Here is a 20,117-nt window from a genome sequence, read left to right as displayed (position 1 = left end):
TTATAACTTCACGCCTTTTTCCAAGTACAGAAAAGAGCTAAGTAACTGAGGTGGAAACTCCTGAGTTGACAAAAGTCTTCAAGTACAACTTTGCTCTGCTGAGGTGCTGATTTGTCATTCCCCAGAAGTCAGAACTTCTGAAAACAATCTCTGTCCCGTTTGGGTAGGAGCTTGGCTAAAAGTCAAACTACTCCCTTACTGCAGAATGAAGGGGGACTTCCCCCAACCCAGAGCTCTGTATTTAAATACATCACAGGGTCAGGTAGGCTCAAGCTCCCCTGTACAAAAAGCTGGACTACACCTCAGAATCATGGAATGGTTGGGTTGGAAGGGACTTCTGGAGGTCACCCGGTCCAATTCTCCCTGCTCACACTGGGTCACGTTGAGCCGGTGAAGCTTCTTTCTCAGTGGGATGCTCCTTTTCCAAACCCCACAATTAGGTCAAGCTGCTCTGTACTAGTCAGATTTTGGGATGTGGATTTTTTCCCTGGCACAAGTAGAACCATGAGAAGTCAAGCCCAATGCAAGCCGCCAAGGTTTTACTCACCCTTAAGCCTGTTATTGTGCCCCACAAAGGGCTATTTATAAAGTCACTTTCCTACATTTCATACCAACCACCCCTTCAGCCCAGAGTGATTGTTCTTCTTCCCGTTTTGTGACTAGCTTCAAAACCTGGGGTGAATATGAAGTTTTTAAATTGTATGCTCTCAGGGAAGAAAGGGGGGAAGAGGGGGAGATTTTAAGGCCAAAAATCTGTTAGTTATCCTTTAATAGAAACTTATTTCTGTATTAAGATTACACAAGAAGAATTCCTGCTTTGTGCCTGCCTAAGCATATAGCACAGATCTAGCTCGAGCCATCAAGGTCTGGCACATTTTCAGAACTTCAGTGTGGCTCTTCAGTTCTTACATCTCATCAGTGGTGTCACTCCCTATCCCTTCCAACAGCAGAGCAAGAACTATTCTGCCAAACGCTGACCGCTAGAAAGGACGGGAGCCTTTGTTAAGGGCATCTCACAGACTTAGCCCTAGGAGGTAAGCAGCCCTCTCCAGCCCTCCTGTTTTTCTGACAAGAAGTCTGCTATGAGATCCTCCCCTGTATTTTTAGCAGAGCGCTCAAACCTGCCAAGGTTATAAATAGCTGGGGGTGGGGGTCGGGAGGTGCGGGGAGGATGGCAGTGCAAGCCTACCTTCCTGCATCTGTACACACCGTACCGGATAGCAATAGCTCACTAAATTGGCTTCCACTACAAAGTCCAGATGTCAAGTCAGGTTCACTGGCTTACAGCTCCGCACCCTCCCCCCCCTTCTTCCTCTCCTCCAGCCAGGTGACTGCTGAAGAGGCCCCAGCAGTGCCTGCACACATCCAGCTGGCAAGAGGATGAGGTAAAGGTCGTTTCTTTTACCCTTCAGCTAGGAAGGGACAGTTTTGAGTTTCTTTTTCAGGTTCTCCATGAGCAGCAGGTTCTGCAAGGACAGCCTCCTGCAGTCCCCATCTGGATCTTTCTCCACTACATCTGTAAAAGAAGCAGCCGCTGTTAGTTGGGAAATGGGAAAAACTGCCCTTCACCTAACACCTCCCTGCTCTTCCACTGGCCATCACAGAACAGCACTAAACGCAACAGCAAATGCAAGTAAGTCTGGGCTGGACATCAGCACTCGCAGGAGTTGTGTTAGACCAGAGAGCAAAGACGCCCAAACCTGATCATCTTGAGCAGTGTGAGTTTAGCCGAGCCCCGACTGTCATGTGTACAAACGGTCAGTTCACTCTCACAGCAGAAACAGTCAGTTGGGTTGAAACACTACAGAAACTGTCTGACCTTGCATTCCCTGGGATAACCTCTATGCCAGAATCTGTGCTGGTGCCCTTGAGCTACACATCATAACCTTTCCACAGCTGACCTACTGGCATGGCTGCAGTTTGCAATTAGAAATCCACTTACTCAAAAGCCTAAAGTCTCCATTCTGCAATCTAAACAAGTGCTCTGTGCTCCCTCCTGCAGTCTGTGGTCACGCTGCCCTTCAAACGGGGGAAAGAAAGAGGCAAGCCCCAAGTTTCAACACATTCTCCGTTCTGAGAGATTACTCTTCTGATAAACCAGCAGTTCTTCCACACTTTATGCAGCGTATAAGGGAGGGCACGAAGCTGCTTCCAGCAGCTGTTATTTCAGGGGCCCTTAATGGGCCTGCAAAGTAAAAACCAGGATGCACGCAGGATGTCTGAGCAGGGAGAGCCTGGAAGAGCAGAGAGTCTGTGTAAGGATATCCTGTACGCACAAGCAGTGTGCTCAGAGCCCAGTACTGTCAGCCCAAACACATGACTCATTCCGATGGAGCGGGGCTATTTATAACCTCGGGGAGAGCTTCACCACGGTGTTTCCATACTCCCTCTACAGAAGGCAAAAAGGGGGAGGCTATAAGAGAGATCGGTACAAGCTCGAAAGCCAGGAGACTGATGTTGGCACTGTTTCTAATTGCCAGGAGCGTGGACCTTGAGCTGCTGCCACTGAAAGGGAGGCAAAGGGCACTGGAGTATCATTCTGGTCCTCACTTAAAACAAACTTACCTATGACATAGCTCTACAGCACTTGCAAGGGGTGGGGAATTCCCTCAAAGGCAGCTGCTGAGGAATCAAAGGAACCATTTCCTAGAAATGTTTAGGTATTCCCTCCCTCCCCCGGGAAACATCAGGCTACTCAGTAGTAGGTCCCGCATGGCACTAAGGGCAACGACAGACAAGTACAAGGCAGATCCCAGCCTCCCTCCCCAGCTGAAACGTCCCAAACCATCCACTAAGCAGACAGTACCATGACAGCAACTGAAGCAGTTTCTTACACCACACCACGAACACTTTCCAACGGGGAACAGTTCTAGTTACAGCGCAAAGGCTGAAGGGCAGAAACAGTCATATTCAGGGGAGGAACTACAGCAATCTGTGTAGGCTGAGATATAATAACAGACTGGAGCAGATTTGGAGATTTCTACTTCATGGATAACATTTTCTAGCCCACTGTTCCTCGTTATGCTTCACCCACAGCAGGAGAAATGTAGATGCTTTAAGCTGAAACCCAAAGTGGTGACGCTTGTCCTGGCCATTAGGCATGGCAGCAGAAGGCTTGCACGCTCTGCATGTTCCCCAGCTACAGCAGCAGATCTAACACTCTTGCAAATCTTGGCTGGAAGAGTCATGAAGCAACAGCAAGTCCGCTAGTTCAAAACCACGACTCAGTCCCAAAAGTAGGTCTCGAGTAACTGACTTCACCTGTTGGAGCAGCAAGGAGGAGCCCGGTGCCTCCCTGTGATAGCTGTTCCACCAACAACCGTACGAAGAGCAAAGGCACAGCCCAGGGAGCTGTATTGTTTCAGGAAGCAGCTCGAGAAGGATGCAAGTTTTAAATTGCACTTATCTGGTCGTATCTGACCAGATACGGAGCTGAGTTGTATTCTTCAAGGTTTCCGAATGGCTCCTAGAACCATTTCCCCTTCTCTACTAAACACACAACTGTGATCTTACCCTGCTCTCATTCCCACCGGGATCTACCATGCAATTTTCATGCTAAAGCACTACACATAAAGAGATAGGCTATTACACTGCCTACAGGCATAAAAAGATGCTACTAGCTCTGTTGTCCTCCTCCTCCTGAAAATAACTCCTTAAAAACAGATTACGCAGATCCTCACGCTGAAAATATAACATTCCTGGAAAGGCTTTACTTGGTAATAGCAGTGTTAACTGCAGAGACAAACAGATTCCTCAGAGCACATCATGTCATGGGAAAAGTGAAGTTTTTGGCCCCACAAGGCAGCTCTCCCCTTTTGAGGGCACAAAGCTCCACAACCTGCAAGGAGCAGAGGGCGGCTGTGTCGGTGTCGCTTCCTGCCCACTCCCGGTAGGAAGGCGACTCACCAAGAGTGAGAGTGGTGAAGGAAACCAACCCAGGGAGTCACACAGGGTCCACTCAGAAGACAGTGGGGGCTTCAGTGCTACAAAGCACACAGCGTTACTTCCCCCTGTACTTCCAGCACTGCCCCAAACCTGACCACTGACTTGTGCAGTTCCAGCCTACCAGAACCCACAAACACAGCCTGTGCTGATGTAAGGTGCATTGTGTGCAGTATTTGCCCTCTTTCATAGGTTGTTTTTTCCACCAGCAAGAAGTAGTTAGTTAGGAGATGGAGCCATTCCTCCTATTTTTAGCACTCACAAGCCCCGTCTTCTGTGCACATGTTGTGAACGAGGCATACAAGCCACGTACATTACTGCTGGTCAGAGTCACTGCCTGGATGTAAAATGTGCTATGACAGTAATTTCTGCAGCTTCAAGAGATGGGTGGTTGCATGCTTGGACAGAGACACACAGTGTGGTCTGGTATTCGCCCTAAACTTGCAAGCGAGCAATAAACATGTTTGTTGTGCAAATCTCTGGTGCACAACACTAGGACTTTACTGCTACTGCCACAAAGAGATGCCACACAAAGACTGGACTGCTAACTGGAAAAACACTGGCATACACATCATCTTACCTCCCAGCCAGGACTGAGTCTCCAAAAGCTCTTCTGTCATGTCTTCCAAAAGACGCTCCATAGGGACACTGAGGAGCACGGAGGAGATACAGGACAAAAGACCCTGGCGCACATACCTGTTGGAGAAAGACTGAACTGATTAGAGCCTGCAGCTTCATACTCTGCCTTGACTTCCTCACTTTGGGGGCTCTCCAGTTTCAAACGTTTGTGATGATAATGACTTTTGCCACATTCCTACTGATGAGGAGTGTAACCGTGCACCAGCTGGCGGAGAGCCCACATACAGAGCCCCTGCCACACTGCGGTGCAGAGTCTACTGTAATTAACAGTCCTGTACAAGTCTGAAGTAAAACCAGAAATTGGATATTTACAGCATTTTGACTACATGTCTTTATTTCTTTCCAGGACTGAATTCTGGAATCACATCTAAAGTTTTCTGAGGTCCCTGAGTAAATATAGATGAAACTATCACATGGATAGTTGATAAAGAAATTTGTCATGGTTTCTATAGGTAATGACTGTACCTCCACATTCGAGGACACTAGCCAAGTTCGTATGTTGGCCTGACAGTAAAGCAATGCCTTCGTTACATTTTCTTGCAATACTCAGTCATACGAACACAAGGCTGGAGGAGAGCACAGAGTTAATGCATTAAGTCATTGACATCCTCAGTCAGGTGCTAGTCTTGGACAAAGACAAAGCATGGCTCACAGCTGATCTTTAAAAACGAAAGCATACAACTGCAACTCACGAGTCGGTGTGGAAACGCAGAGCCCAAACAAACTCCAGCAGTGCCCTTCCCATTGCAGTAACTGCCTGCAAAACAGGATTGTGACAAAAACACTGAATACCTTCACATTCACAGCACCCTACAGAACTGGACCTTGAGATACACTGTTGTGAACACTGTGGCTACAATTAACTTTATTTTACAGACATTTATGCAGTAAATGGTGTGCACAACCTCCCACAGAAGCTGATAGTTTTTCTACCAGAAGCAGAAAAAAATAGTGCAGGGGCGTGTGAATCCCATGACTCCTTTCTGACCATTTTTTCTCAGCCCTTTTTGCAACTTCTTAGCACATGTGAGTCCAACTTGCTTCCAGTCTAAGGGTAGTGGACCCCAGAGCACACTGGGGTTTCAGAAGGCACCTCTGAGTGCCCAGGCTGGAAGTCTCTCCTACGATCCGCAAGCTCACACAGGCTTTCTTACCGCAGTGTTGACAGCCAAGTACATCAGGACGGCTAAAGTGTGGACCAGTCTTCCAAGGACAAAATGATCTTCCCCCAGGAGATCAAACGTTGTCAAAGGCCTGTAAGTGCAAGACACAGAGTCCTGTAGCAGTGCGAAGGCTGATCAGTGCAGCTTTGGAACAGTCAGGGTGCCTACACAGGGTGAACTGTCCCTCACAAGCCTCAGTCCCTAAAACAACAGTCATTATACAGTCATTCCCAGCTTAACACAGGCCAAAGCTACCTGCTCTCATCTTTGCTCCCAGACCAGTAATCTCCTCTACTCTTACAGCAGGTATCGCTTATTCTACCAACAGGCTTTATTTAGAAAGAACTGCATGCAAAAGCTCGCACCACTGCTATACCAGAAACAAACCATTAAGACCGGTATTACAAGAATCTCGATTCTCATGGGATCAATTACTCAGCCTTCCTTAGGTAAGCAAAAACTTCAGCGATTGACAATAAACTGTCTTGTGTCCTATAACATGGTCACAACCAGTCCAGGTGACAGGCCCAAACCCGAGACAGAGTTAACTTTGATTAAAGACTACTGTCTGAGTTCTGCAGTTTTGTGTGACACTCCCAAGGTCAGTCAAGACAACTGGTTTGGTACTGCCAAAATCATCTGCCCGTGTACCTGCTGACAGGTTATTCTTCATCATGTATCTTCACTTCCACAAGGTCTTACATACTCTGACCCAGTAAGACTTCACAGGATAAGTCCAGGAGACCACAAACCCCTCTGCTCTAAGCTTTATGCACGAACCAGGCATCAGTGTGGTGTCACTGGGCTCCTGCACAGCTTCTGGGCTTTAGCCTGCTGCTCTGCAGCAAGTGCAACAGGCAGAACAGGTCACTGGCAGCTGCCAGGCCCACATCCCAAGGTACTCACACTCACCTGTCAAAGTGCTGAATCAACGGAAAAAAGAAGTGCCCAGCCACAGAACTGAACTCATTTGGGCCGGAAGCCAGTTCCATTTGAGACTGACCCTGTTCAAGAGAAAAATGAAGTCTAGACACAAGGTGCAGCATCCGACTCTTCCACTTCACTGGACACTGTCAAGACTATGGGTTCCTTGCAGCCATCCCATTGTCAGCCACTGCTTGCTTGTACGCCTGTGGCTACTAGTTTCCGGACTGGATAGCTCACGTCCTACTGCAGATCCTCTCACACATACAAATATTTCAGTACAATATAACTCAGTACCGCTGGGTTAGATATAAGAAACAATAACATGCAAGGGATAAAGGAGTTTTGGAAAGTAAGTTCTCCAGGATGAACCACAGGGGAGTTCTGGGAACTAGGAAACTGGCATCAATTTATCTCCCTGAAAAAGAGGAAGGCTGAAACAGTCCAGCCCAGAGGCAGCTAGACTGATGGCGGAGGCTCTGGGATCCACGAGGTGCAGTCACAGCTCCCTGCAGCGGCCAGACAAGCTCAGCACAAGCACAGAAGAGCAACAACTATCCCTCAATGCAAAGCAAGGAATTCAAGGTTTATTTTCCTCTGTCTCCTGGGAGAGAACTACAGGATTCGTTACGCCACACCAAAAGATTCAGCCAGATACTAAGATAAATTTATATTTTAAGTTACACAGTCTTTCCTTTGGGTTGGGCCCAATTTCACAGGTATTTTGCTCTTTCCGGATAGAACAACAGCAACTCCTCACATCCCTATTTTTGCTGGATTTGACATTAGTCTGTTTCTGCCCTGGCCTCACCGTAGCAAATCTCCGAGTCTTGCTTTTGATCCTCTCATCAACAATTCTTCTCCAGTCCTTAGAGCTGTCACTTCCAGGAAGGAGCTGGATACGAGGTTTTTGGGCACCAGAATGCTTGGTCTTCCCATGGGATTTGGGATAGGACAGTTCCTGGGCTGCCAAAACCAATACCTACAGGAGAGAGAGGGAGGTTCTGTTAAAAAGGGATAATCCCTGTACTAGGGAACAACACCACCACTTACCTGCACCCAAACTGACAGGAACAGCACGGCAGGAAGGCACGACAGGTTTAGAGTGAAGAACAGTGAGATAACTGACCCCAAAACAACTAACTGGCTCTGAGGCACTGACCAAGCACTTGGTCACTTAGCCCTGCAAAAGAGCAGTGGTTCCTTCTTCAGACACACTAAGGGGAATGATGGAGGAGTCGTCACAGGCAGATTGCCATCTTTCAGAAAGTGAAGATATAACAGACTGATGACACATTAGGAAACAGTGGCTTCTCCTCAGCAAATGATCATGATATGTTTTGCATTCTGTGGGGAAGGATTGCTGTAGAATTGAAGCGTAGCAGGGTTACAAACAAGGGGGGGAATGCCAGGCACAAATAATAACATCACAGATTCCCATGCCTCTGCCTCCTCCTACAAGAAGGTCACTCCATAACCTCTCAGGGAAACAGCACTGGTGCAACAACGACACAACGGAAGTGGGAAGGGAAGAGAAGAGCACTTACATCGAGAATGTCCATGCGCTGACGAAGACTGTAGTTCAGAGAATAGAACTGGGAGGTCAAGTACTTTACTACCTGTACAGAAAAATAAAGGCATAATGAACACAAACCGTCGCTGGAAACGGCCTTCCCACTAATTTTAAACGCACTCCATTGCAAGAGTTGTCCTGCTTCCTGTCAGTTAAGAACAAGCATCCAAGAGAAGGGAAGAAACACGCTCTGCTAAGAGGGGAAATTCAGACACTTCCACTTCTAGATTCTCCCAAAGGGAGTAAATGACAAATGAGACTTTGCTGTTCTTCTCTCCCTCCTATGCAGAGGTACCCAAACAACTGCCAAGGTCTTCTCTGGCAGTTCAGAGAAGACCTTATTGCGGCCTTTCAATATTTAGAGAAAGATGGAGAGAGACTTTTTACCAGGGCCTGTACTGATAGGACAAGGGGTGACAGGTTTAAACTGACAGAGGATCTATCTAGATTAGATATAAGGAAGAAATTCTTTACTCTGAGGGTGGTGAGACACTGGAACAGGTTCCCCAGAGAAGTTGTGGATGCCCCATCATAGGAAGCGTTCAAGGTCATGTTGGATGGAGCTTTGAGCAACCTCACCTAGTGAAAGAAGTCCCTGCCCACAGCACAGAGGGTCGGAAGTAGATGATCTTTAAAGGCCCCTTCCAAACCAAACCATTCTATGACTACAATCACCAGTCAAGTCGTCTTCTAGAGAAGCCCTTTGTGCCTCAGCTTCCCTCTATGTGAAACAATCTCCCTTCAGTGCAATAAGTCCTTATCTAATTTGCCTTGTCAGCTGTACTCATACTAACAACCTCCAAATAGTTCCTCCAGTCTGTTACAGCTCTGACAGAATTTTCTGTTTCCTGCTGTTTCCGTCACCCATTGCAGATTCTTCAGTACATAGCCCGTCTCTGCATAAACGCTGTCAGACATGAACACTCTGATAGCTGCTTCTATCAAGCTAGCAAGAGACTCAGCCACTTAAATTTTTCCCTGTGTCTCAACTGGAAAAAGGAAAGCAGTAGGAGTGACTCACAGGTATTGGATCTGTGGTTAAAACAGCTACTTGAGCTCTCTGACGGAGCTCTACAAAGCCTTCAATGCAGGTCTTCTCCTCCAGATGCAATAGTATTTTTGCCAGCTCCACGCTAACCTGCTCAAAATATGAAAACAGGAATCAAATCCCTGCAGGTATTTTCTTTCTCACAGGATTTACACAGCAGCGTTTATTTTCCATTTCTAACATTTAAGCAAAGACAACGAGGGTATGGAACACAGGCAACATGTCCATTACTCGGGAGGGAGAGAAAACCCAGTAAGCTAAATGCCATCAAGACAGATTGCTCAAAACACTGAAAAAACCCTTATGCTGATTTCTCTGTCCACATTCACTTTTGCTTTCTGGACAAGTGGTGGCATCATGAGATAGGAGGACTTGTGACTATAACTAATGGGTGACAGGGTACAGTACCACACCCGAAGCCCATCCAGCTCAGTGCCTGATGAGCAGCTGGAAGAGGCCTGCACCTCTGCCACCTTCAAGTGTCCACTAACAAGTGGTGGCAAGCACTCATCACACCCGTGACCTTGTCCCAAGTTCCTCTCACCTGAGCTTTTCACCTTGACCAGTACAATCCAGCTACTCCCTCCCGAAGACATTATGCTCATACAAGCAAATAGGGAAAATCCATTTGATTTTATCCCACTTTTTATTGGGGAGTAACAATTAAATTCAATTTCAATTCAAAATCAATTATATCGAAAATTAAGATCAATGGATCTGAGGAATTTGTGCCTGCTCTGTAAACTGCATTTCTAACGTTTTTTCTGCCCAGCACAAAGCATGGAGCTTCCTCATGTTACTGGCTAGCGCTACTTGCAATGCATTTCATTTTCAGCGCTGGAGCTGCCAAATGCCATACTGTTGCCAGCACCTTTGCCTGCTTCTTCGTTCTTCTGTTCTCTGTAGCCTCTCACACATTAGCCTGACCTGCCGCTCTGTTGGCATGCTTATTCTCCTCATGAGGTCAAAGGGATAATCCTGTATTACAGCCCACTGGTAACTTAGCTCATACTACTTCACCTCTCTTGTTGCTGCTGGATTCTTTCGGACCAAGCTCTCAAGAGCCTTGACCGTAGCTTCCCATTTGTCCACATCTTCAGAACCTGTTAGGACTGAAGGTAATCAAAAGACAAAGAAAAGCTATTAACAAAATGGCTGTGGTTGAGTATATACCCCCAACTTCCTCCTGCCAATAGTTTGTCTTGTTATAGGCAGATACCACTGACCCAGCACATGACTGGCATTAGGAATTACATTAGATTGGATATTAGGAAAATTTTTTTCACTGAAAGGGTTATTAAACATTGGAAGAGGCTGCCCAGGGAGGTGGTGGATTTGCCATCCCTGGAGGTGTTTAAAAAAAGGGTAGACATGGTACTTGGGGACATGGTTTAGAAGTGGTTTTGTCAGGGTAGGTTGATGGTTGGACTTGATGATCTTAAAGGTCCCTTCCAACCTTAGCGATTCTGTGATTCTATGCATTGAAATTACTCAGAAATTACAGTTCAACACTTGAGCCCAGATTACTGAAATCCTACACCTTTTTCAAATTAGCTCAGAAAAATACAAACCTACACAGAGATGACTCTCCCCAAACCAATAAGAACCAGATAAAGACTCAGCCCAAAATCTCCTACCTTCAATACAGTCTCGGATATACACAGGAGCCTTAGTCTTTAGTTCTTTATCCTCTGACATGTCGTAAGGGATGAGATCATCATCACTGTAAAAGGAACACAGGCGGGAGTTAGTCTATGGGGTACAGACGTTCTTCCTTTCCCCAGCTATCCACGCAGAAGGGAAAGAACCAGCATGTGCACTGTGGTAACGCTGTCACTCCTACACCATCCGGCAACGCAGCCCAGCCTGAACGGGTTCCTGAGGAAGTTCTACGAAGCACTCTGAAGCTCAGTGAAAAAGCAGTTCTACGACCAGATCTGGAACTGGAGCTCTGGGTCAAGTGCAGGAAGGAGTCACTGACGCAGAGACCAGAAGCTGATTCTTGATTTCTTTATATAGTGGTAAAGTAACAGAATAAGGCAGGTCCACTATTAAAATAGGCAGATATATCCATAACTGCAGGAGACATAGCTAAGTCAAATGGAATAAATACAATGGTTGTATATAACATGGGCTTTGCTCAAATTCCTGACTAACATACTTGTGCGCAATTTCCTATGCAAAGTCCTATTCTGCTGCACACCACTCAGCTGAACAAGATCAGAAAACATAAGATTTGCCAAGAAATGCAAGTACCGATAACTCCCTTCTCCCCATGTCTGCTCTTAAGAACCTGCCATTTATTTTCAATTTCTTACCAGTTTCTTGCCCCTTACCTGTCAAGCTCAGCATCTGACTCCTCATTGGGTGTCACAGGGGCCGCTGCATGTGATTTCTTGCTACTTTCCAACTCCAACGGCAGCGCCGCACATGCTTTTTTTTATTCCTGCTTCGAGGAACATGAAGTATTAAAACCAATAAAGTAGCAGTACTTACTCACAAGCAAGAAATCACCCACGCCATCGCCCCTCACTGCTGAAACAGAACGGCAGATGATTTCTGCCGCAGTCTGCCACCTAGGCTGGCCGACACAAGGAGCAAAGTCCTGGGAAGGAGAATGGGGTGAGGGGGGAAGAAAAGCAGAATCTCTTAACAGAAGAGCAATGGGTAACAAAAATTAAGCTAGCTAATTTGTTGTGTTCCCCCTGCACGAATTTGTACCTAGTGAAAGCTTTGTCTGTGTTAAATGGATCCCACCAGCCTGCACCATATTTGAAGCTGCAAATGAAACTGAACAAATTGGGAAGAAACATCTTTAATCATTGCTAGTGGGATGAATACAATAATGGAGAATTTTTTTCTGCACCTATTTCTGTGGACTTTGGCATGACCTTTCAACTCTCTGCTTCCCAAACACTGTCTATGCTGATTATGCCCCAAAAATGGGAGCAATAAATCTTCTGAATTTCTCTGGCATGCTGGATAGCTTCATTTGCTAATAACATGAAGTGCTTCGTTCATCTGCTGATAAAACTAAGTGTTTCAAAGAGCCTCAGCAGACACTGGAAGTTAAGAGCACCGGAGAACCAGTCTTTAGGCTGACAGATATGTACATTTTTGTTACTGATGAATGGGCTGGGGGCATAAGGCCCAAATGCCAGATGTCCCAGATGTGAACAGAAGGGCCCATTTGATTCGACCCAGGGGCACATAAAACCCCTAAAAACTGCAGCTTCACCACATGCAGCTACCAAACAAGCAATTTTAATACACGCTACCATTTGAATTATGAATTTAACATAACTAGAGTGCATTGTAAGAATAAGGTGCATTACAATGCTTAAGAATATGTAAGACATCTTGAATATTGTTATACAGTTCTACTGTGTAACTCAAAACAAAAAAAAAAGATAAGGAGAAGAGCAGAAAGATGTCAGGGAGATGAACAGTAGCAGTATCTTACTCATCATCTGGAACACTGGGGACAACACAGAATGGTGGAGTCTGCACCAGAAGGGACTTCAATTCTCTTGCTTCATCATCTTCTTCATACTAGACATTCAGAATAACTGTTACCGCACTCTATTTGATTGCGAATCTGCCCAGCATTCAACATTTGACCCTTCTACTGCATGCAAATGAAGACTGAGTCATGAGCAGATGAACCTACGCAAACCCCATTTCTTGCAACCACTGTGCTGCCACCCGTAATGTGTTTATGCCGCATAGCGACCTGTGCCATATGTAATCTTTGTCCCTATATTTAACGTTAGTACCTGATCAGACCTTGCCTGAATGTTATTTACAATCTTTAAAATATTTAATAAATGGCAATCAACATGAGGGATGATGCAGGTTTTTGAAGAATTAATGTGATTTAATCACATAATTCTTATAAACTCTCCTGGAAATAGAAGAGCATATATTCCCACGACAATCTTGAAAATCTCAATTTGGAATAGGTCTTCCCACCATGTCAGGGACTGAATATCCACCTTCCCTCTCAACTTCCATGGGTCAGATTCCGATTCCCTCATGCAATACGATAATCCTCTAGTAGTCCTTTATTATCACCAGTTTACCCTGAACTTTGTCATCACATTACACTCTTAAGGTCACACTCAGCCACCTGGCTATTTTCTATACAATTGTTTTTTTGTAAACAGATATCCTCTTGTTTTGAAAGCGTTGCTGCCTTTCCTTATTCCCAGATAAGCATTAGAACTTGCTATAATGCCCTGGATCACCTGGTGTCCCTGTGCACCAGACATAAATTTCATTTTAACCTTTACCTGAAACTTCAGGATGGGCCCATCAGTGTTTATTTTTGAACTAATGCTCTCTGCCACAATCATTCCCAGACGCCGTATTTGTGGCAGATTGCTGTCCAAGTGGCATTTCACACCCTCCATCATGCTTGTGAGAAGCTCTGAAAAAAAAGCAAAAACCCCAAACCCCAAACAGTGCATGAAATAATGACAGAAACAAACATCCACCTTTACGTCGGTTCCCCGAGAGGGTATCTTTAGCCACACACCAACCCAGCAATGGGCGGAAATACAGGAAGGGCCCATGCAACTGCGACTTCTCTTTCTGCAGTGGCAGTATTGCCCTTCCGCACTAATATAATAAACCCATGGGTTTTTTCATGGGGTACAAAGTCAACAAAACATTAAAATTTATTCTAAATTTGGAGTATTTCTGTTTTCACTGAAACAAAAGAAGATGGTAAATCACGATAATCTTCAGCTTGTTTTTAGAGCCATTTAGGTGAAATGCCATGTTTTGAGGAAGCTACAAATTCTGACCAGTACAACAGCCATGGAGGGAGACATTTCCCTCACCACCCAGGTAAGCTGAAACAGGCTGATAACAGCAGTATTTCTCAGCCCACAGAGAATGATGGTTGCCAGCTTTACCCGGCAGGCTTAGTGCTGTTACACTGACCTCCTTCAACTCGGAAAAGCTTATCTTTTCAATAGCTGTCAGATAAAAACCAGACTATGAAACTACAGTAATGTTAGTAAACAACAGGTCACTTATTCACCTAAAGAATTAATTCTAGAATGAAACAGGTCTTGTAAGTCAAACTTCTCCCCGCGACCCCGAAAAGCCACACACCCAGAGCAGTAACTCTACACATCGGACTAAATTTTTATTGCAACGGAAACAGAAATTTTAGACCAGGACCCCAGCCTGCTACGCAGTGTATGAATACAGAATAGGAGGTCCTTGCCGCTAACTGACGATCCTTACTCACCTCACAATGAGGGGAGCAGAAAGACATGGAGGAATGCACATGGATAGTCAGGAGTCCAACCAAACAGTTTTTTACCCTAGTTGTACTTTCCCCTGTTCCCCTTACTCAGGCTCCAACAGTAAGCCTAGAAATTGCAAATCACGGCCTTCCTCTGTCCCAGAGTCAATCCTCTTTTCCTGTGGCAAAACTTAAGGGTTCCTTAACCAGTATTCAGGTGAGCACCTTAGTTCAAAGATACACTTCTTCAATTTCATAATTTAAAGCTACGTGCTTGGAATTATATCATATCAGCACCAAGATGAAGATGGGACAATTCTGTTTATCCACAGGTGAAAACAAGATGTTTTTCCACTCAGTCAGACCCTCTGTTAAACAAATCTATCCCCTGCTTCTCCCACTGCCTCACCTTGTCTGCAGCTCTCTATTTCAGGCTCCTTCAGGTGGGAGAGGCAGATAAGGATGGCCTTGCTAATATACTGCTGCTGCTCAGGGGGAGAGTGTTTCACCGCGCTGCTGCTGCCCCAGGTCTCCAACAGTTCTTGCAGCACCTGAATCAGAGAACTCACGTTGGCTTGAAATGGATCTTTTCTACACACAAGTAATCTCTTTTTGAAGCACATTTCAAACAGAACACTATATATTCTGATGGCCCTTTGGTTTTCATGCTTCCCAGTGAACTTTACATTCCCTACAAACGGAGCTAACCTTGTATTTCAGGGCCCAAAACGTACTGTGTTTGACCGACTGAGAACTCCACACCACCTTCGTTTAATATACTGTTAAATATAATGGGGTTTTTTTTATTTAAAACTGATAATTATATGCAGAGCAATACGCATTATTGTCAAAACCCAATACAATAGGACATGGTTTAACATGTTTTTAGTCCAATCTTACATAGCTGCCAGTAATTCCAGATAATTACAACAGAACATGTAACCACAGAATCACAGAATGGTTAGGGTTGGAAGGGACCTCTGGAGATCATCTAGTCCAACCCCCCTGCCAGAGCAGGGTCACCTACAGCACGTTGCACAGGACAGCGTCCAGGCGGGTTTTGAATGTCTCCAGAGTGGGAGACTCTACCACCTCTCTGGGCAGCCTGTTCCAGTGCTCCACTACCCTCAAAGTAAAGAAGTTCCTTCTCATGTTAAGATGGAACTTCCTATGTTCAAGTTTATGCCCATTACCCCTCGTCCTATCACTGGGCGCCACTGAAAAAATACTGCTCCCATCCCCCTGGCATCCTCCCATTAAGTATTTGTAAGTATTAATAAGATCCCCCCTCAATCTTCTTTTCTCTAGAAAAGTGCAAAAAAAAAAAATATTAAAAAAAAAGTGCAAAAAAAAATATTAAAAAAGTGAAAAAAAAAAAATTAAAAAATCGGCAAAACAGGATTTTCAGAGATACAGATTTCCTAGAAGTTCCATCACACTGCTGACGCGGAGAGAGAAAATATCTGCATCCTCACTGAGGAAAAGGTAGATGAGAATGATTCTGAAGCATGGACCATTTGGCACGCAGACACCTCTCAACCAACTTCATCACCGGCTGCCATCTGCCCAGGCACACAAACAGGGGATGACAGAGGAAGCTGAGAAGAATGGAGGACATGGGACACCTGTCGGAATCCAAGCCTCATTAGTTTTGCTACTTGGAAGACAATTTACCAATTAAATATGAAATACTAACACCAGCAGTGCAGAAAGCGTTCAATTTGTATATGGCGATATGGTAGGGCTTCCCTCACTCTCATGAACAGTAACGAGTATCTTTGAGAAGTACCAAAATTGTGAGCCCCACAGACACACATACATGCACATTCACACAGTAGAATTTTTTCCATCAGATACCACACCATCGATGTTACTTAACCTTACTTTGATCAATAGGGCACGCCGAAGGCTCTCCAGGGACAGATAGCCAAGGAGGTTCTGTAGCACTGCAGTCTGCAATGAAAACCACGAGTCTTGCTTTAACTGGGCATAAAGTTATCATCCAAGCAATAAAACTGTGTATTTTTATTACATTAAACTTTGCGTTCTAAGGGACTGGTTGATGACATTCAGAGACAGAAAAGTAAGCAAATTTAAGAAATCAACCAAACACACACATGCAGTTGCTGATTAAATCCATGGCAAAACAGGACAGAAGTACAGTATTTTTACCATCAAAACCAGATTGGCACAGTCCCAGGCAAACACAGTCTAGAGAACATCCCTCACAACAACATCACAAGCCACAGAACACTTCCTAACACTCTTGTGACAAACTTAGGTGCACAGGAAAAAAAACACATCCCAGTCCTTGTCTCATCTCTTCAACCTAATTCTTACACCTGAGGGCAGGTGAAGGGTTCTTCAGTCTTTTCTTTCAGATTCTAAATTAACTAGATGTCTCCAGCTCCCCAGAACACTGAAATCATGTGCAAAGAACCATCTGGTTCCAGAAAGAGAGTACAGTAATTCTGCAAATCGCCATCAACCCTGAGAGAGCACATGAAGCCCATAATTTCGAAGCAATTGTTTACCACTCCCTCTTCGTTATGTTCAGCTGAGAGGATGTAAGTGAGCAGCTGCACAGCTCAGGTAGACGTGGAGAAACTGAGGGCTGATTTCAGAACAAAGATTTAAATCTTACTCAAGAAGATCAGATCTTACTCAAGTGTGCTCTTGGCAATCCTGCTTTAGCAGGGGAGTTGGACTAGATGATCTCTAGAGGTCCCTTCCAACTCTGAAAATTCTGTGATTCTGTGATCTGGAGCTCAGCTAGAAAATGCAGTGGCACTGGGGAAAACCAGGCATTACTACACCGGTGTTGAACGCAGAGTCCTTACCGTTTGGCCATACTGCAAGAGCAGCACCTTCTGTGTCACCACAAACTGAGCTTTCTTGTTTTTCACAACCAGGTTCCCCAGCAACCTAGACAAGGCATCTGCCCTAGCAAGACAGGTCAGTAGCAGAACATTAGGAATCCATGTAATTACTGCCCCGTGGCCACTAACCGTAGCAAATTCTGTGAGTGGCCATTTGCAACAAAGTCTCTAAAACACCTCTAAACTTTAAGAGTGGGACAATAATTGCAAAGAACGTTTTCACTTGTTTTTTCACTGTGTGTCACGACACAGATCTTTAAGGAATGGTGCAGGTTCTACCCGAGAGGGAACCACCAACTACTTTACTCCTAGGGTCTCTCAGGAAATGGCACTGTAAGAAACTACCTGCATAAACACACCCACGTCAGCATCTTTCAGAAACCAATTTTGCAAGTGTTTGTGAAAAAAATTCCAGCCTTTGCTCTGGATCAGGGAGGAAAGCAGAGTTCTTACCCAGGTGCTCTCTGCACAAAACCAAGGACCACTGCTTCCATCCAGCGATCTGGCACACATTCAACCAGTCGCCAGCATATTCTTTGCCAGATGCAGTCTGACTTGGTAAGATCGTTAAGGCGGGGTACCAAAATGCTCAGAATTTCCTCTGAAGTGGAAGAGAAAACAGGTCAATACACCAGATGGACAGAACTGGTGAGATGGTGCTCAAGCTCAGCCTGCAATTTTCAAGATGAAGAAATACAACATAGAGTTTGCAGTTCTAAATTTTTCCTGTGGTAAGATCTAACCTAAGCAGCCTAAGGAACTTGCAAGTATTCCTCATCACAGTAAACAGCTAGAAAATCTTTCCTCCTCTTCCCCAGTTCTGTTAACTAATTCCACATTCAGTGGCTTCAAAGTCCTAAGCAAAGCCAGACTGAAGGCTACTCATGTGAGAGGGTTATTACACATGGGCAGTGATTTATGCTGGTATTTAGAAGGCACCTTCAGACCACTGGATGAAAAGCACTAGAAGAGCATTTAATAGTTATGCCTCAAATGGCAGGATGAGAAGGCTAATAACCTCAGCAATTTCCGAGAGGAAAACAAATCATGTTCACGTGAGCGGACAAAAAAACACTGACATCTATCAGACACGTGGTTGAGCAGCCCCAGAAAGCAGGGAGCAGCCTGTACAGTCCAACTCACAAAACTCCTGAAGTATTAACTGGTCAGTCTTCCACTCCCTCTGCTGATCATCATCATAGTCATCCTTCCATACTAATGCAGTAAAACAGACTTTCCCCCTCCCCAAAACAGTACTGTAAAACACTCACTTTGTCTCCCATGAACGCATACCTTCCCCAGGACATGAGAAACAAAAGAGATTGAGCAATCCAAGCCACCTGGGAAAAAACAGACACAAGCTTACCAAGAGCATCACTATCATCCATCCTCCTTCCTCCAAACAACCTTCAGGAGGAGGTGCATAGCTTCTACAAGTACTGAAGCCTGAAAACAAAGATTAACTCTTTCTCTTCAGGCATCATCTCTTCCTCCCTCCACCATCTGCCTTCAGGCACAAAGCAGCACCAGTATTATTTATACACAGCAAGAGGACTAAAGTAGCTCAGGCCCACTTTAACCCCATGGTAACAAAGCCACTGGTTCATTTGGTACCATTTAAATCTTTCATACAGACCAGATTCAGCACAGACCAAGCGACCGCAGTTACGCTTTGGCAACAGATGATGCTACTTAACAGCTTGTAGGATTGCAGTTTTCAGTGGGATTTTAAAAAGCCTCAGCCTTCCTCCTTGTTCCTGGTATCTTATGCTTTTAAGCACAATGAACTTCAGCCTAAAGTATTAATGTGAGGCTCTGCAGCAGCCCTTATCTGTATCTCAAGCACCAGCCAGGGGGGTCCATGCACAAAACACTTCTCCAGAAGAGCCATCTCTGTAGCGCAGTCCTCCTGTAATCTTACCTCTTAGAGAATCGGAGATCTTCTGCAGCACCTGGATAATTGCCCCGCCCAAGAGAGGAAAGTAGTTCTGCGGGAAGAACACTGAGGGGGTTTTCCCCTGGAGTTTGTTGCTCACATGATCTGGCAAACACACAACCTTGTTGAGCAGAGCCTCTTGCAGCTCGGGTGAGCCAGCCTGCGCCTGCTGCTGACAGACCTCCCACAGCAGCGCTGACATCCGCCCCTCCTGCAGGAACCGCTCCAGGACCTCCACCACTTCCCTCGGGTGAAAGCTAGGGCTGGAAGAAAGTAACTGGAATGAGTCCCTGCACCTTCTAACTGGTAAAAAACCGATGTGCGTGCTATTGCTTTTATGTTAGGGTCTCACCATTACAACACTCCTGCCCAATTACACAGTGTTTTCATCAAAATGAAATTAAAATCCAAGCAATTTTGATCTCTCTATATCTCTAGTTTCCCAGAGGTTTCAGGACGTGCACTCTGCATGTCCCAGGGCAGAGGGTTGGAAGTAGATGATCTTTAAGGTCGCTTCCAACCCACGCCATTCTGTGCCGCTGTGACTGGCGACAGCTGCCTCACCCCCACGGGAAGCACCAGTACCGCGGGTGGGTTTGGACCCGAAGGGCTTCAGGGTGCCCGAGGGCAGGGCGAGGCCTCCCCGCGACCACCCTCACCTCGCTCCGTTATGCCCCCGCGGGGCCCCCTCAGCCGTCCCGCCCCTGCGCTCCGAGACAGCCCCCGCACAGGACGAGCCCCGTCGGCTCTCCTGTA

At 45.6% G+C, this 20,117-nt stretch overlaps 1 protein-coding gene across 1 annotated transcript in view; it reads right to left on the bottom strand.

Moving 5' to 3' along the window:
- Positions 1-1,053: 1,053 nt before the first annotated feature.
- TELO2 (telomere maintenance 2) overlaps positions 1,054-20,117 on the bottom strand; it is a 19,508-nt gene continuing 444 nt past the window's right edge. The window contains exons 2-20 of the mRNA XM_009886384.1: positions 19,347-19,664; positions 18,697-18,765; positions 17,879-18,026; positions 17,387-17,489; positions 16,431-16,499; positions 14,956-15,097; positions 13,582-13,718; positions 12,753-12,841; positions 11,626-11,688; positions 10,927-11,012; positions 10,310-10,401; positions 9,263-9,379; positions 8,216-8,287; positions 7,480-7,650; positions 6,657-6,748; positions 5,736-5,835; positions 5,274-5,338; positions 4,523-4,638; positions 1,054-1,516 (exon numbers count right to left, since the gene is read on the bottom strand). Coding sequence (XP_009884686.1) covers positions 1,413-1,516; positions 4,523-4,638; positions 5,274-5,338; positions 5,736-5,835; positions 6,657-6,748; positions 7,480-7,650; positions 8,216-8,287; positions 9,263-9,379; positions 10,310-10,401; positions 10,927-11,012; positions 11,626-11,688; positions 12,753-12,841; positions 13,582-13,718; positions 14,956-15,097; positions 16,431-16,499; positions 17,387-17,489; positions 17,879-18,026; positions 18,697-18,765; positions 19,347-19,664 — 2,153 coding nt within the window. The 3' untranslated portion in view covers positions 1,054-1,412. The remainder of the gene's footprint in view (positions 1,517-4,522; positions 4,639-5,273; positions 5,339-5,735; positions 5,836-6,656; positions 6,749-7,479; positions 7,651-8,215; positions 8,288-9,262; positions 9,380-10,309; positions 10,402-10,926; positions 11,013-11,625; positions 11,689-12,752; positions 12,842-13,581; positions 13,719-14,955; positions 15,098-16,430; positions 16,500-17,386; positions 17,490-17,878; positions 18,027-18,696; positions 18,766-19,346; positions 19,665-20,117) is intronic.

Source organism: Charadrius vociferus, unplaced genomic scaffold (assembly GCF_000708025.1).
Source record: "Charadrius vociferus isolate BGI_N301 unplaced genomic scaffold, ASM70802v2 scaffold585, whole genome shotgun sequence".
NCBI classification, from domain to species: domain Eukaryota; kingdom Metazoa; phylum Chordata; class Aves; order Charadriiformes; family Charadriidae; genus Charadrius; species Charadrius vociferus.
This window is presented reverse-complemented; position numbering and strand designations above follow the sequence as displayed.